Here is a 17,973-nt window from a genome sequence, read left to right as displayed (position 1 = left end):
ATGTTTAGTTTTAATAATAAATATTTTGAATTTGATCAAGTGATTTTGGGAAAGTGTATATTCAACAGTTTGTGCTTTTGACAACTTCTACAAAGGAGTGGTTGAATAACCTCGTAAATACAGAGTAGGTTATAGGTACTTAGATGAACGTATGATAGCTATCCTTTGCTATATAAACATCGTATGCTTAGTACTTACTACTTTGATCATCAAACTAGAAAATTAGCCATCAGTGACCAAATTTAGTATTAAAATAAATGACATTGAGGTCGAAAAAGTCTGAGAAAAAATGAGTACAGACTACAGACTCACAAATCACAAGACACGCACACGCACACGCACACGCACAATAACATTTTTAAAACAAAAGAAAGTGATGGATCAATTTTTTGACCAAACATAATGCATTAATTTATCAACAAAACTTGTCGGATTATAAAGGTAGTAAAATATAGTGACCAACCAAATATAATATAACCGTCATGGGGATACCAGAGAGCGAGAATGATCAACAACACAATGCGCTCCACAATAACAAATAACTTATAGGACATATTATATATTTTATAAAACGTCATTTATTTTCCTCAAACGTTAAAAACTTATGTTTAAAATTGTTTGTTTTTGCATGTTTTAATAAATTCTCAGAACAAATCGTATAAATGAAACAAACTATTATTATCGTTGACAAAGTTTAAACACCATATTACAAAAAAAAAAAATAAAAAACAATATTGTGTAGGTTTAATAATGTTATGTTTATTATAATGTCATTTATTTAATGCAACGAAAAATATTATATTGCATACTCTTTTAGCTCAATGTACCAAAGTAAATTATAGACATAAACTCCTTTTGACATAAACATGATCTACTAAAATAAATAATTTATTACTTAGATATATATAACTTATAAGTAGTTCACTCTTCGTGTGATGTAATCGCGTAATCGCGTATTATAACTTATTGTACTTTTTTTCTGTTCAGATTGTTCATACTTTTTATAAAAAATTTTACTTTTGGTTTAAAGAAGCGTAAATTATGTAAGAAAGGAACATATTATTGACAGTTTTGAACTGATTGGGTACAACAAGAATTGTATATTAACCTATACTTTAAACTGTTGAAATTGCAATTAATATATATATAAATTGCAGTTAATCCAAATTCCAAAACAATGTCAAATAATGCAAATTTCAAGATATTTTAACACTTTCTCAAAAGATTTAGTATAAGGATTTCTAACGGTGTAGATATATTTATATGTTCTGCAATTTACAATCGAATAATTCTGTCACGTATCGTCGGTTAATGAGACCGGGTAGTCGGTATGTCCTTACTTCTCGAAATATTTTCGCAGTCACGATAAAGGACCAATTCACACTTGATCTTAGTACGTCATCAAGTTATAATATGTTCTATAGATTATGAAGAAAATGAAATACAGTGAAAAATTTAAGCTGTAATTTAAACTTCATTAAACATAACCCTCAGTTTTAAACCTTACATTGAACTCCTAGAACTATTTAACTAGGTGGCCTAAAATATTTAAAATTAAAAAAAAAATCATCATTGTAAAAGCAACTATTTTTTGGTTTCGGTACCTATTTATTATGGTAAATAGATATTATACATCTATTTTATACATAATGTTACCAATAAAAAAAATGTTGACAATTTCTTAGACCCCCCTGCAGAATCTCAAAATATTTATTGATAATCAGTCAGAGAAATAATGTTTTCCGTGAGCTATTTACCTAAAATAGTGGACAGGTAATAATAATACTATTACCATAAACTACTATCCTTGAAGAAATGATCATATATTTACATAAAGTTTCTGTGCCATTTAACAATTTTGAATTCATTTGATTTAATTTTATGATTCTGAATTTTTAATATTTTACCAACACTAAAATTAAAAAGTAAATGTTATCACATTTTTCTACATGGCTTATGAGTTGTTTCTAACTAAATACTTTAATATTATGATTTATATTACATAAATATTAAAAATTATTATAGAGATAAATCATAAAAAAAATGTTCTTACTATTTTAATAATATACACGATTAATTTACAGTTTCAATATTTACAAGTACCTACAAGATGCTAAGATTTATATTTTAATATACATAGTTATGAGTTTATTGCTTTTGAATTATGAATATATTTTATTATTAGCTAACGAATTTTTAATAAATACCTACTCAATAAATTTGTGTTAGAGTTTTAACAATTTAATATCTTTTGTTTTTAATACTCGTATTTACTCCATATCCAAAACACCAAATAACATAAAATATAAAGTTTCATAATTATATTGTCGCCAAAACAAAGAATGACATAATAACATACTACCCAATACCTACTTCATTATTATTTGTATAAGATTAATTGATTTATATATTTTAGCATGTCATTATAATAAAATATTTGAAGGTAAAGTTATAATCAAAGCGAAAAACTCAATTAACGTAGGTAGTAAGCGATTTGTACGAACGAACAATATTACATGGATATTTTGATAATAAATAAACAACGGTAACATATTATTTCAATATACCTAAATAGAATGTTTTTGTTCTTAAAATATTTGAACGGATCAATACAAGAATCATTTACGGATCACATGAATCTAATAACTGAAATATTTGCTAAGTAATTTGAGAGATATAAAGGTAATAACATTTTAATACAAATTATTTGACCTAGTTTATCATAATATAGGGCCTAAGAACTGAACTTTCTAACTAATTCCAGGTATTAAATCAATATCATTAATGGTTTGAAAAAATAAACTACAATAACTACGCATCTACATTCCAAATAAAAGCTTCATTCTTACTATATTATCCAATAATAATCCAGCCGTTAATCACATATCACATATGCCTGAACAGGATTGGCGTCAGCTTCTACCACGAAAATCAAAAAAATCCTAAAACTCTAAAACAAATTTCTACATTTATAAATGCTTCATGGGTCACGATAAATGTCAATTTTTAATACATAACAATACGGGAATACCTCTTCTTCAAGGTTGGATCAAAATCCAATTTAAAAATGTACTTCACACAATAGTTTTTATATTTATTTATCATACATCTACTATCAATATACTCACTAATAATCATTGCTGTTTATACATCACAATAAGCAAATAATAGTTACTATACAACTTGTTGCGTGGTTTATTCGGTAACTATTAAAACGCTGTCCATCGCCGTGTATCCAGTGACAATCAACAGATAAATAGAAAACGAGGGAATATGAGAAGATTTAGATGTTAGACAAGACACTTAGTTATATCTAATACAATTGAACGTATAGGTACATTGAAATAAAATATTGACTATATAAATTATTTCACTTTACCGAAGACTTGTTAGCAATAAACACGTGGCAAGCGATAAAACGGGACTAGTTCGGCACATGTATATTCACACTGACCGAATGATAATAATTATTCTATATTTCATTAATTTAATCAAAATAGTTAAACGTTTATGGCGAGGCTTTGTTATAATACAGAACGAATGAAAGATGGCTCACGTGTCTGAGATATATATGTACATTATAATAATAAAAATATATAAATACTGTATCTAATGGTGTTTCACATTATTACAATATTATATAATATAATAATGTAAACATTTTATCAAATGTGTAATAATATATTATGTTGAAAGTTAGAACATATTATGAGTATAAAAAATATTAGAATAATTATTACTAGAACCCAGATTTGTATGGCATGTAAATAATGTAGTTTATGCATAGTTTTTTCTGAATGTTCGCATTATAGACATTAAAATACGTTTCATGACATTGTGATTCAAATGGAAATTTACATTTTTAGCGTGTTTTCTGACTATTTTTTTAAATCAAGCTGTACATAGGTACTTTTGTTTTAGTGCATGTTATTTATTGTTATATCCTTTATTCATACAAAGTATACACTTTAAATTTTAATATTATCGAAGGTATGCTTATTTTACTTTTTAGATTCTGAGAGACCCTATGAATGTACCTATTGGTGTTACGAGTACAACGATGTGTGTTTTTTCTTTTTACTTATTTTTTTTTTCATCACTTATTGGGAAGTGAAAATTCTTCAATATATTTAGTCTTTACTGGTAGGAAAGTGAATCTAGTTATTACTTTAGGGGTCAAGAGTAAAAAATTCCCAGTACCTACCTTTTTTAATAATTGGGTAAAGCGGAATTATTCACTATCATTTTCAAATTATTTAGTAGTTAACTATTCATAAAATGTTAATATGCATACCGAAGATTAAAAATTTAATACAAGGTTCAATATAAGTTTACGGTAAAACCTGAAAAATGAAATTTTAATCAGGTAGGTAGCTATACATACCTATGTACCTCGCTATCTAAATGAGGATTTCTATAAAATGCTATCGAGAAATTTCAAGTGCTTAAATTGTGTAAGGGTTATTAAAATAACCCACACAGGAACTCCTAAAATAACGCTGATTTTAATTCTATTTTTTAATAAAAAAAATAAAAGTAGTTGTAATAGCTAATAACCGAACATATAAAACCAGAGAAGTTCTAATTTTAACATAATTCATGCATGACAAAGTAATCTATCTACATATACTTTATTATACTTTACAATGAAGTGTGTGGGCACAAAATAATAGATTGACCTATTATTCAAAAGTTTTATCGTTTATCTTCGGATAGAAAAACTGGAATTACCTTTGTCATGGTTTATTAGTGATTTTACACGTTAAGTTTCTACAAATTATATGTAAACAACCTACAATATATAGATATATTTAATTGGAATTAAAATATACAATTCATATGATGATGAAAACATGAACATGAAAATGTAAAAATAAAATGAAACAAAGCTCTAGCTGGCCAGTGGCCATAAACCGATATTTACAAATTATTGTATAAATATTAAAATAAAAAAATTGTTTGTATAAAATTAATGTTTATCAACAATTATTTTTCCACGTAATAAAATGTCCATTAAAATGTATAGGTGGTACTTGATAATTACTCCAGTGTGAGATATCGACATTATTGTTACAATACATAAACCATTCAAATTGACGCAAGTGCAAAAAAAATGTATAATTCATTTTAAGAACATCAGATAAATCATATAAAATAATAAATGATGTTACACTTGTCATTAATAATTCAGTATCATTATTTAGTAATTAAACTTGATTTTTAACATTTTAAAATTATTATAACGTTATTATTTATTCTATGATGTACCTAATATAATATTACTATCATTTAGTCGTATAATGGCTTTTTTAAAACTTTATCGGTTTAATTTCTCTTTCTCACTCGCGCCCATCCTATCAGTTGAAACGGATGTCACATTTTTGACATATTTGGAGACACAAAGCTTCGTAGCTATCGGAAAACAAACATCGCACGTTGATGATAAGTACCCAACCGTTATACCCTGTTAGATTCACGTTTATCGGTTTATAGTTTATACACAATATTATGCATGCATGTACAAACACACGCACAAAACAGAAAATCCAGGTAAATAGTTTATCATTGGGACCATTGGTGAGGCAAGTTTTACGTTGGTGGAAGAGGAAAGCGAGAAGCGTCGGAAAAAGTTTCACAATCGATCGTTTCACCGTCATCAGTACGAGTCGCGTATAATATGCCGTGTAAAAAGACGACTTCCTGTGAAAAATATTCAACTTTCTTTTGCTTTATAGAAAACTAATATAGATACCTAGGGAATAATAACTAGAATTCGAATTTTAATTCAAGTGGGTTTGAGCCAAAGAAACTGACTTTGTGTTACTAAATTGTTTCAATTAAGCTCATTTAGGAACGCATTTCTGGGTATGTGTTACACGATGCGGCCGTCGAAAAAACAGTTTTGAGTGATGCTAATACAGGCGTACAGTATTTTTTGTATGTGTCCAATACTAGAAACTTGTTTACACGTAGTTATAGACATGCATTATATACAACATGCGTTACTTATTATTATTTTTTAATCTCAAGTTAAACTACAACTCTGTTTCGGTTAGTAAATAAATAATATTACATAGTATTGTATATACTCTCTAGAATATAGGTGCTACTATGCAACATTTAAGATTAGTGATGGGTTTGGATAAATTACTTTAAAGAGTAATAATTATTTTACTTATAAAATCAACTTAAAGAATTTGAAAACTAGATTTTTTAGACATGAACAGTTGAAAATGTGTACTCTGGGTATTATTATAAGACATAATAAGATACACAATTTTTAAAAAATAGATACAGATTCCAAATTTTTGATAGAGATCTCGTACTCAATTATGAGTTTTATAAAATTGAAATTCATATTTTATAAAAATGATCAAATAAAGAGCTACAAACTTTAAAAGAATTAGAAAATATATAGGTATTTCACAGAAAAACAATATAGTAGATGTGAACAACATTTTTTTTCAAATGTTATCAAGCGTTTAAAATAACCAGAAAAATTATTAAATAGTTATAATTTATCACCATTAATTATAAATTATCTAAATGTATCTTTGAAATAGTTTTGTAATCGTTAGTGAATAATAATTTACTCGTTAGTGATTTACTAAGGAAAACAAATATTTATATAGGTAGCGTAATTTATTCAACATTTTGGTTTTGGTATTAATATTAATAATTTTAAACTTCTTTTAAGTTTTACTTTTATGAATACCACGAATGATTAAACATTATGTATATATTGTTTACCTTAAACTTTGATAACTATCGACGCTGACCTAATCTTACTTAACCTAACAATGTAAATACATTTGTATGAATATTTAAAAAGAAAATTTAATCAAATAACATTTTTAAGTCAGTTTAGTTTTGCACGCTTCATTTCATAAAATATAAAAGTAAAAATAAAAACCAGAATGGTTACAGAGTACGCGAACAGACCATTATTTCGACCTGCTGTACCCAGGGTAGTGGTAAATAAGTACTTTTTACATTTTACGGCAATTATATATTTATATCATGGAATTTGTGAGGTGTTTTCTTACTTTTAACAACTCTCTATACGCTTATGTTTCCAAAAAAATTAAATTTTTAAATAGCCAACTTCACCTAACTTCAAAATAATCAATAATGATTAGATAGATCATCTTGAAACTTTTAGAGCACCCCTTGGTTATTGGTCTTAATTCATTGTGTTTAATGATTTATTACAGTTTACCTGAAATTTTTAACCACTTAGTATCCTTGATCACCAATTACATAATGTAATATATTATAAGTTTGATATATTTGTATGCAAGTACACTTTTAGGTGTAGGTATATGTATAACGTCGTTTTCTTTTGTAAACATTATGACTAATTTATATTTTAAATAAAATAACTTCCAATCGCAAGTCATATGGATGAAACGATCACAAACTTTTATCTTGTGATTTTAGAATTAGTTTAAAATTGAAATGTCTGTGCAGAAAATGGCCATTTAACATTTCAAAGTATAGAATTATTGTGGTTAGGTATCTGATATATTATAATAATTGGTTTGCTCTTAAATGCATATTTAATGATGTCTTCGTCATGTTTTGCACGATTTTAAGTTCAAACAGTATGCAACTAATTAAGGAAATTCAATTACTATGGTATGATAATGTTTGTAAGTAACTTATCAAATTTACATAGGTGATAGGCATAGATTAATGAAAAGGAATCTTTGATTTCTTCGTTTAATTGTATAGTGGATTGTGGATTAAGTAATAATATTTATCGAAGTATACGTACCTACTATTTAAGACGTATGTAAATTTTGTATACATTTCGACTCATATCATATATGCATACTAAAAAACTGTCATGTTTAAACTATAAATCATTGAACTTATAATAAAATATTAAGGTATATGTTAATAAGGAATTGAGTAATCTGTCGACTAATAAAATATCGATCACTATTTACTCAGTCATTACTAGTTATTGCCTCTCAAAAGAAAACAGTTATTGATTTAACATTCTCATAAATGTATTTATTTCATGCCCGTGACTAAATGCTCTGCTTATTGTATATTATAGTATATTATATTTTGTATAATTAACTGTAAAAAATATTTTCAATAAATTAAATTTTCTCAATACGTTAGTAATTAATATTCATATTTTTTAACACAAGATACCCAGGAAATACAACCATATTGTGCATGTTTTAATTTCTATTGAACATCAACTTATTAATTATTAATTTATTATTCGTGCATAATAAGTTTATTACTACATTGATCTCGTCTTATAAGACTCGAAATAATCATATTTTATTTTACATGGCCACAAGTCTCTTACCATGCAATTGCGTAAATAATGTTTATCTATATCAGGCGTGAGAAACTAGCGACCCACGAGCCTTTTTTATCTGGCTCGAGGTACATTTTCAAATTACATTATAAACAAAATAAATGCTAATTAAAATGTATATTTTGAATAACCCCCTTTTTTTGCTTTTTATCCCTCTAGTAACTTTGAGTTGCCCATCTTTGATCTATATAATAGTCAATATAAATGTATTACATTTAACACTATATCCCCTTTTTTTACTCTACCAATGCAAGCAAATCGTGTATCTAAGGTGAAAATTGTTGATATATTTTTATTTAGTCGATTTCTATAGTATAATTTTTAACATTTAATAAATATATACAAATAATAGAAATGGGATTATCGTGATCGTGTAACGAATACAACGCTTAATAGGTAGGTACATTTATTTTACTTAGAACGGTATTAAAATTGTGGGCTCAACTCAACCCTACATATAATCCTACGTTTGTTCTATGGTATAATTGGTTCAAATTACAATTTGTAATGAATTTAATTTAATATTTTCATAAAAATAGTTGAAATAATTGTTGACATTTTTATTTTTATTTTATTGTTTTCATAACGAATGTTCTGTTTCTATATTACAATTATTATAGTAATATTATGCTAGGTATGAAAAATAATGTATACACACAATACCTATTCGTTATTGGTATATATAATAAATATATATTATATATGTATATGTATTATCATAATTTATTTAAATAGTAGGTACTTAATTAATATTTAATACAAAATATACAATTTAATAATATCTTAAGAGGATGTCCAACAATTTGAAAATAATTATAACTACCTATTGATTTTGAAAAAATACACAAGAAAAATTGTGTAATAGGGCGTTTTCTTATACTTTATAGTAACCATTGAAAAACAGTTCATTTACCTTTGAAAAATAAATCTTGTTTAAAAAAGATTAAAAATGTTTAAGATTTGATGAATTTAAAGCAAGGTTATACAATAATCCCAAAACTGAAGGTGTTATTTAATTATATTTTTATATCAAGTATAATCAATCATATGAACAGTTAACGACAACATTAAACGAGCTGTTTAAAAAAGAATACCTGATTTTACGTTTATAATGTTTTATAATCAGGAGATTTCTATTATTATTATTTTTCCAAACATTCAGTTTTAGTTATTAACATCTTTTACGACAACATCCTATGTAACATATCACCAGGACATATACCCACAGGATTTGACCTACAGCGAAATCTGTGGTGCACACTTAATAGAATACGAACCTCACACGGTAGATGTGCAGATTCCTTGCACAAATGGGGCATGAGAGACTCACCAAAATGTGACTGCGGAGCAGAGAAGCAGACCATCTATCACATAGCATTTGTATGTCCTATCCACGCCTACCAAGGTCCCAGAATCGACTGCCTCACAACCCCTCCAAAATTTATTAAATGGCTGGAGGAACTAGAACTAGATCTCTAATACCTTATCGTTACCTTATTAATATTACTCATATTTTCTCTTTTTTTTACTTGTTTATTTTTATTTTATTCGTCTTTTATATTATATTAATTAATTAAATTTACTGTACGTTACCATATTATAACTCTAATGCATGTAACCACAAACCATACGCTAAATAATAAATAAAAGTAGAAACAAAAAACGAAAGAAAAATAGATTATTTTTAAATAAATCATATAAACCATCATTTAATATACAATATAATGATAATAATAATATAATAATTTGAAACCAGCAATGTGTAGCAAATAGTTGTTAGGTACTGTAGTTAAAATATGTATGTAATTACTAAAAATTAGAATAACTAACGAGCAGCGAGTCTTACAAAATCTAACATGTTTTAAAAATATCATAAAATTGTCAAAATATAATAATATTTCCTACATACACGAAGGTACTTATACCTGTACTGTACCACAATAGGTAATTATTATTATCGCCAATCAATTTCTATTATTTATATATGTTATGCATTTCTTTTTACATATCAATAGTAAATTGCCTAATCTAAGAGCAAAAAGTACCTAAATGTTAATCATAATTTGACTATAGTATCAACTATAAAATGTGTATTTTACATAGATATGGATAAGTATTTGGATAGATATGGGTAGTAAGACGGGAATTCTATGAACAATTTTAAAAGTGTAGTAAAGAAGACATACGAAATTACTGTATTCACCTGCACAACTTTTTCGCATGCTGTATTATACACATATTATATATTATATAAATCAATAAGTATTTACATAAAAAAAATTCAGTTTATAATATTGTATACCAAGTATCTAACTTTAAAATCTATATTTATTTATTCACATATATAAATGATTTATTTCTTTCCGATGAATAAATTTGAGGATAAATGTACGGTGATTTTCATTCATCGACATAGATCTTTGACTCAAATGCATTCAATATACAAAGAAGGAAAATGATAGAACGATAATACCATTAAAGCATTATATATTTAGTTTATTCATTTTCAGGATTAAAATCTCCATCGAACAATGACTCAATGGTTTGCTCGCTGGATGAAACAATGAGTACATTTATGGAAACCTGTAATGACACAGAAATGAACTCAACATTTAATTTCAGTTTGGAAGAAGTATATTCTATTTTATTGGAGCACAGACGTGATTCCCGAAATTTGGACAAAAGTACTGAGGTAATTAAGTTTTTTAATAAATCGAAAATAAACAACATTAGTAATATCTATTGCATGTTTTAGTGCTGATTTCCAATTCCCAAAACAGTGTTAACTTTAACAGCACGAACATCGCTTTTAATGTATTTAAACATTATAAAACTTATTATTTTTCATAATTGTATTAATATTCTTGTTTCATTTAAACTTTGTTATTTATAAGATTCTATTTCAATTGAAATGTGTACTAATGCAATTTAAGTCTTGAATTTGATTTGTGATTGAAATAAAAATTACTTGACTTTGAAATAATAACCCAATTAGTAATAAAAAAAAACCTTCAGACTGTAGTCACATTATTATAATATTATAATTCAGTAGGTAATTAAAAATAGATCCATTTCTAAAAATGTAATAAGACTGAACGATGAATTTATGTTTTTAAATTCATAAAAAATATCGTTATTTCAATTTAAAACCTAAATCAGATTAAAAAACAACTTTTTATGAGTTTTTACTTATCTATAATATAATTCTGAAGCATCCGTCTACTTAGTTTTGTTTAGTGTTCGAAAAGTTTGTATAGAAAATGATTTACTGAAATTTTTTTCGTTATTTTAAAAATTAATATAAAATTCCATAATTTTAAGAATTATAATTTATGTAATTAATCGTTCACAGTTTTTAAAATTAGATTTAGTTCATATTTATATTTATTTGTTTGTTGTTTTTTATTATTCATATTTATTTTACTCTCAACGTGGATAATAAATAATATTAACGTTTCAGCCAATTTTTATTAAATAAAAAAACTGTTTTACTAATAATAGTTAAATAATGACTTTGATGTTGTATAAATAAGCTCTACAATTAAAATAAATATGAAATACATAAATAATAAAAACTTTTCTTATTCTATTGAATCTTAAAAGTTCAAAGTTAAAAATTGTATACTTATGGCATAGAGTATAGACATAAAGATGATGTTTTACATTTAGAAATAGGTAATGAATAATATAAAAAAAATACTTTAAAATACAATATTTGTGGTCAACAAATCTTCATTCTAAAATAGCATGACTGACAATAGTATGATTTTCTAATTAATGTCTTATTCTCATAATTTCTTCATAAACATATGTATTGAGTATATAGGTATTATCGAACAAAATAGTATATAGGTACTTACAATTTTAGTATATACATAAATATTAATTAGAATAGATTATTGAATTGCAACATAATTAAATTGCTGGTTGAGTACGAGAAAAATGGATATATTTTTGAAAATATATTTGTAAATATCTCAATTAAATCCAATAATTTACTTTATAATGACATATATCTAAGTTTTTGAAATAATAGTTTGATTAATTTTCATTTTTAAACCCAAAATCTTAATTAGGTATTGCTTAAATTGAATTATTATGTACATTTGACGTTATAAGCGGTAGTCACACTAGGATAAGATTATGATTGACGGACTTCAAATTTTTTAAACTCGTGCATTTATAAACTGTTAAGGTTAAATAACTATACATCATTTTCGATACCAATACATTAACTTTGAATGATTTTGTGTGAATGTCACCGGTGAAGTATAATTTTACCTATTTAATATTTTAGTGATTGCATGTGAACATGGTTTTCTGTAATTTCAGAGGAATTTTCTCAATGATATTATAATATACCTATCTAGTGTATTATCTTGTATTTCACGACACTGCAGGTTATTCAATTTCATATCACGTTGAATTAAAAAACGTGCCGACCGTGTCCGTATTATATAGGAAGTCTAACATTATTAGACTCGGTCATTTACTAGGTCGATAGACCAATTGCACTCTGTCGTTTTCAGGGTTGAAAGACAAATATTGCGATTGGTCATTGTCAGGGTTGATTGGCCAATTGCCCTTAATAACAGCCGTTTATTATATTCCATAGCACTTAAGTTACTTAATATAAATACAATTATTTTCAATTCATAAATTATTATTATTTTTTTTTTTTAATTAGGTTACTACTAACTGAGGCTTCAACTTCTTGGGTCATTAGCTTGTGATAATTACAAAAATAGAAAAAGGTCTTAAAAGCTATGGGGATATATTATGATTAACAGTAGAGGGAGTAAAATAAATATAATAATGTTTTTTTTTTTTTAAGTAGTTTTTCGAAGCCCATGTTAGTGATAAATTGTTATTATGTATATAAATAAGCGTACAGCTTAAAAAAAACTAAAAGACAAATACAATAAGTATTTTAACCGTAAAAATAAGGAGCGGAATTGATAAGCTGACCATAAAATATAAGCAGCCCAATTATTGGTTTACCTACTGACCGTTAAATATAAATAGCGCAATCGATAAACTGACCGTAAAATATTATGATGAGCGCAATATTTATTGATACACTGTCCCTAAAAGACAAATTTTGTTTTTGTGTCCATAATAATATACAGAGCGATTCATCCAAGCATGCTCATACTATTTTATATTTTATTGAAACTTTTGACCTATAGGTACTCCATAAAATAATATTTTAAAATACTTGGATTTTTAAACCATTAAGGATTATGTTGTGGTGATACAAACTTGTTTTTTTACAGGAGAACATACACCTTTAACTGTATTTTGTTAATAAGTAAGACGATTTTTAAAAACGTTTTAGGTATAATAAATCTTAATCAAAATCGAACGAATAGTTACTGGATTAATACATTTTATTTACTAAAGAGTCTTTAATGGTTTTCTATAAAATATAAAATATATGTAATCACAGATGCAAGTATTTGAAAATATGGTCTTTGAGTATACTTATACTGAGAAATTTAAAAAACCATTGTTTGAATAAGTTTATTATTAAAAGAAAAATGTATGGTGAGTATGTTTTTTGATTCACCCTGTATATACCACCGTATATATTAAAGATTATATTTTATAATATTATAATGTAACGTTTACATCGTATGTTAAACTTTCTCAAGTAGATGTGAGAAAGTTTCGCAAACAAAACAAAATACATCATTAAATGATTTATATGCGTATTTATATTATTACCATCTTGCCAGCGTAAAATATAATCGAACAGTCGATGTTAAGTTCATAAGCCGGAATGAATCGAAAACAACCTAAAACGTTATTCCGAAACAATAGTCTGATGAAACGATGTGGTTCGACGTCAGTATGAATGGTACCTTTTTTACTTTTTTCAGACTCTGCTGATAATCGTGTACTTGGGTTTGATGATCGTCGGGCTGTCGGCCAACCTGACCGTGATTTACGTGGTGGCCAGACGTGCGCAGATGCACACTTCCCGGAATCTGTACATAGTCAACTTGGCCGTTTCCGACATGACTCTGTGCTTGGTGTGCATGCCATTCACGCTGACGTCGATTTTACGACACCAGTGGTCCATGGGCACCGTGTTGTGCAAACTCGTGCCACTGTTGCAGGGTACCAACATCATGGTATCGGTAGGCACGATCACGGTGATAGCCATAGATCGATACTGGGTGATCGTCCGCGGATCTGCGCAAAACGAAAGGCGCACAGTGTACGTGTCCATAGCTATTGTATGGTTGTTGGCCGTCTTGACCACATCACCAGTAGCTTATTACCAGGTAAACACTGGTTTGATGGCTCACAAAAATAACGCAGGTATAAACGAGACGGAGATGTTAGGCTGATCGACAAATGATCGACTTAATTAGGTATAACCAGTTTAAAATGATCGCAATTTGAAACTCTGAGTTACCATAATATGATATTGTTATCGAGTCGACACCGCCATATAATAGCTTACGTGTAACGTTATAATTTTATAAATTATAAGTATATAATAATATCATATTTTTTGGAAGTAGATATTATATATACACGTAAAGCAAATACGCTTAAGTCCTCTTAAGCTCAAAACTCATCCACTGCTTTGGCATGGGTATAACAGAAATATTCAAATACACCTTTTTATTCTTATATATGAATCTATATTGTACCATCTTACACAATTTTTGTATTTCAGGTGGTCGAACCGTTAAAATTTCAACATGTAGTTTTATACGAATCTTGTCGGGAAAAATGGCCTTCAACCGATATCAAAGTGGCCTATAATATAGCAGTAGTGCTCATTCAAGCAGTACTACCCGCCACTGTTCTTTTGGTGGTTCATATTCGTATTGCAGCATATTTACACGCACACACTGCTTCTCAAAAAGACTCGAGGCGTGCACAGCGAGAACTTCAAAGAAACAAACGGACCACCCTACTTCTGATAGGTATAATTAATGACAAAAGTAAAGAAAGCCCGTGTATGTAATATTAGTATTTACCTATCAATTTGTTTAAAATTTAAAATGGCCTCTGGAATAACAGTTTTTTTTCCAAAGCTACCAGCATATACAACAACATATTTTATTGACATGTCTATAAATAATAATAATAATAATACCTACGTCAAAATGACTACTGTACTCACTAATTATAGTTTCCGTTTGTCATGTACATTATGAACATCACTGAAATACTTTCTATCCACGAAGTATTATGAAAGCTGATTATAGTTATTGCAATAGTTGTATTGTGTATAAAAAAAGTAAACTTAAAATAGCGTCTAGAAATTTTGAGAATAATCTTATGTAAAAAGGTATGCAAATGGTTAGAAAATTGTTTTTATACTTTAATAAATTGTAGTTTTTTAAACCAGTGGTGTTGACGAACATTGATTTATCTTATCGGAAACTTATCTAACTTATCGGAAATCAAGCAAAATTGTATAATATACATATTAATACATTATACAATCATACCTACACCTACCACAACACGTTTTATTATTATTATATCACATAATTAAATTACACTTGACTACTATAATAACTGAAAAGATGTTTAGTCAAATTCTTGAAAACCCAATTTTGCTAGTTTTTAATTTTCTTATTAAGTAAGCATTAATGAATAATGTTCATGTTATTTATATAGTTTACATAATATAACGAATATAACGTAAAAATGTTTCACATATACTTCAATGGGCATTGAATTCCAATGAAGGGTTGAAAAAATGGGTGTTTCAGGAGTGGCAGTCGTCTTCACTGTGAGTTGGCTTCCGTTGGCCGTGTTCTCGTTGGCCGCTGACTTGATGACCCAGCCGATGACGACCAAACAGCTGTATGTGACGCTTGCGGTTTGTCACCTGACCGCCATGACCTCAGCTATTTCCAACCCGATCATTTACGGCTGGATGAACTCCAACATCCGCAACGAGCTGTTTCAACTGTTCTACTCGAAAATCCTGAGACGGCAACCGGGCAACCGGTCCACGGCGACAGCCACGACAACCATCAGGAACAGGACCCAACCTTTGATCACGTACAACACTTCAAATTACATGCCTGGAAGTCAGGAGAGGTTTTCGAGGGGAGTCACTGTGCTTTAGGCCGGATAAGTGGATGACCACGGCCGTTCCGCCGAAGTGGCAACGTTTCCAGAATTTACTTTATTTTCATGTTTCGTATGACATCCCATCCTCTATCGCGTTATTGCAAAGACCCGATATTAATTTATAATACGAAAAAGTTACATCATTTTACCACTACGATCTTATAATTATAATCCAGGGGTTCTCAACCGGTGATTCATCTCCGTAGATGTTTAATCGAGCTTTCGTGAAGTCGCTCTGAACTTTTTTTTTAATATTAACATTTTGTTTTTAATAGTTCGAACTATTTGATGACTTAGGTTCACCCACCTGTGGTTACGGTATTCATTGTTATGATTAAAATTAAAATATAAAATTTTATAATACTTTTTTAAAGTTATCATTAAATAATAATCAAAATCAAAATTTGTTTTTATTTATGGATGCATGACTATACTTTATATCTTAATGTGGTACAATCCGGTACATGGCCTGAAAGGTTAAGACCCACTATCCACTGATATAAACTATATAGGTAGTAAAGATATCATAATGTATTATTAAATGTACCAATACAGAATACATGCTGGATGTAACTGAAATAACTTACAAATGTAATTAACCAACTATATTGTGATAGCACTATAATAACTATATATTTATTCGATCAAAAGTTATTACATAATATTGTCAACCACATGTTACATCAGTTCTTTATGTCAAAGATCGTATATAATTAAATACATTTGTACTGCCATGGCTCACGACTTATTGAATGATTAGTGTGATTGGTGTATTCTTTTTTTTCTCTTTTTGTCCAACTTTCAACATAATACTGTCATTTAACACTTTTTGTAAAATCGTAATTAAATAATTTATATGATATATTATTAAAAATACGATACAAAATGATATATTTATAAGTATATTATATTTTTTGTTTCGCAGATTATACAATTGTTAAATGTGGTGCATGTTATACATTATAGCCGCAAATGACATTAAAATAAGAAAATTAAATAAATATATTTGTTGCTTTAAAATGACTAGCATTTAAATAATCATGACATAGGGAACTCCATAATGTACATCTGTATTTTGATTTCATGAAAAAACATAATCATACAACAAAAATACATCATAAAAATATTAGCTGGATAGACGATAATCAAGGATTTCGTCTATTACTCGACACTGCTCAATAATATAAATGCTCTAACTCAAAACGCTCAGGTTTATTACAATTGTTATTATATAAAGTATTACATTATGCAATTACCATCAAATAAGTATAATAATTTGTATAAGTGCGTCTGATTAAATAAAAATATAGTTAAATTTGTTCAGCATAAAATTTAGAAACTAAATTATTAATAAACTCAATAGTTTTTGAACGAAAAAAAAGCTTAAGTATATTTTAAATATTGTCATCTTTAAAGAAAAAATGTTTAACGATTTATTTCACAATAAAGAATAATTGGACGATTTTGAAAATTGTGGTTTTTATTTTTGATAGTATCTATCAGTAGGTTGACTATAACTAATG

At 27.5% G+C, this 17,973-nt stretch overlaps 1 protein-coding gene across 2 annotated transcripts in view; it reads left to right on the top strand.

Annotated features, from left to right (window-relative positions):
* LOC111034892 (neuropeptide F receptor-like) overlaps nucleotides 1-17,592 on the top strand; it is a 72,184-nt gene extending 54,592 nt beyond the window's left edge. For both annotated transcript variants that reach the window (XM_022316305.1, XM_022316304.1), the window contains 4 exons: nucleotides 10,852-11,033; nucleotides 14,224-14,631; nucleotides 15,033-15,285; nucleotides 16,084-17,592. In XM_022316305.1, coding sequence (XP_022171997.1) covers nucleotides 10,881-11,033; nucleotides 14,224-14,631; nucleotides 15,033-15,285; nucleotides 16,084-16,445 — 1,176 coding nt within the window. In that variant the 5' untranslated portion in view covers nucleotides 10,852-10,880 and the 3' untranslated portion in view covers nucleotides 16,446-17,592. The remainder of the gene's footprint in view (nucleotides 1-10,851; nucleotides 11,034-14,223; nucleotides 14,632-15,032; nucleotides 15,286-16,083) is intronic.
* The last annotated feature ends 381 nt before the right edge of the window (nucleotides 17,593-17,973 follow it).

This window comes from Myzus persicae, unplaced genomic scaffold (assembly GCF_001856785.1).
Source record: "Myzus persicae strain clone G006 unplaced genomic scaffold, MPER_G0061.0, whole genome shotgun sequence".
In the NCBI taxonomy this organism is placed as follows: Eukaryota; Metazoa; Arthropoda; class Insecta; order Hemiptera; family Aphididae; genus Myzus; species Myzus persicae.
This window is presented reverse-complemented; position numbering and strand designations above follow the sequence as displayed.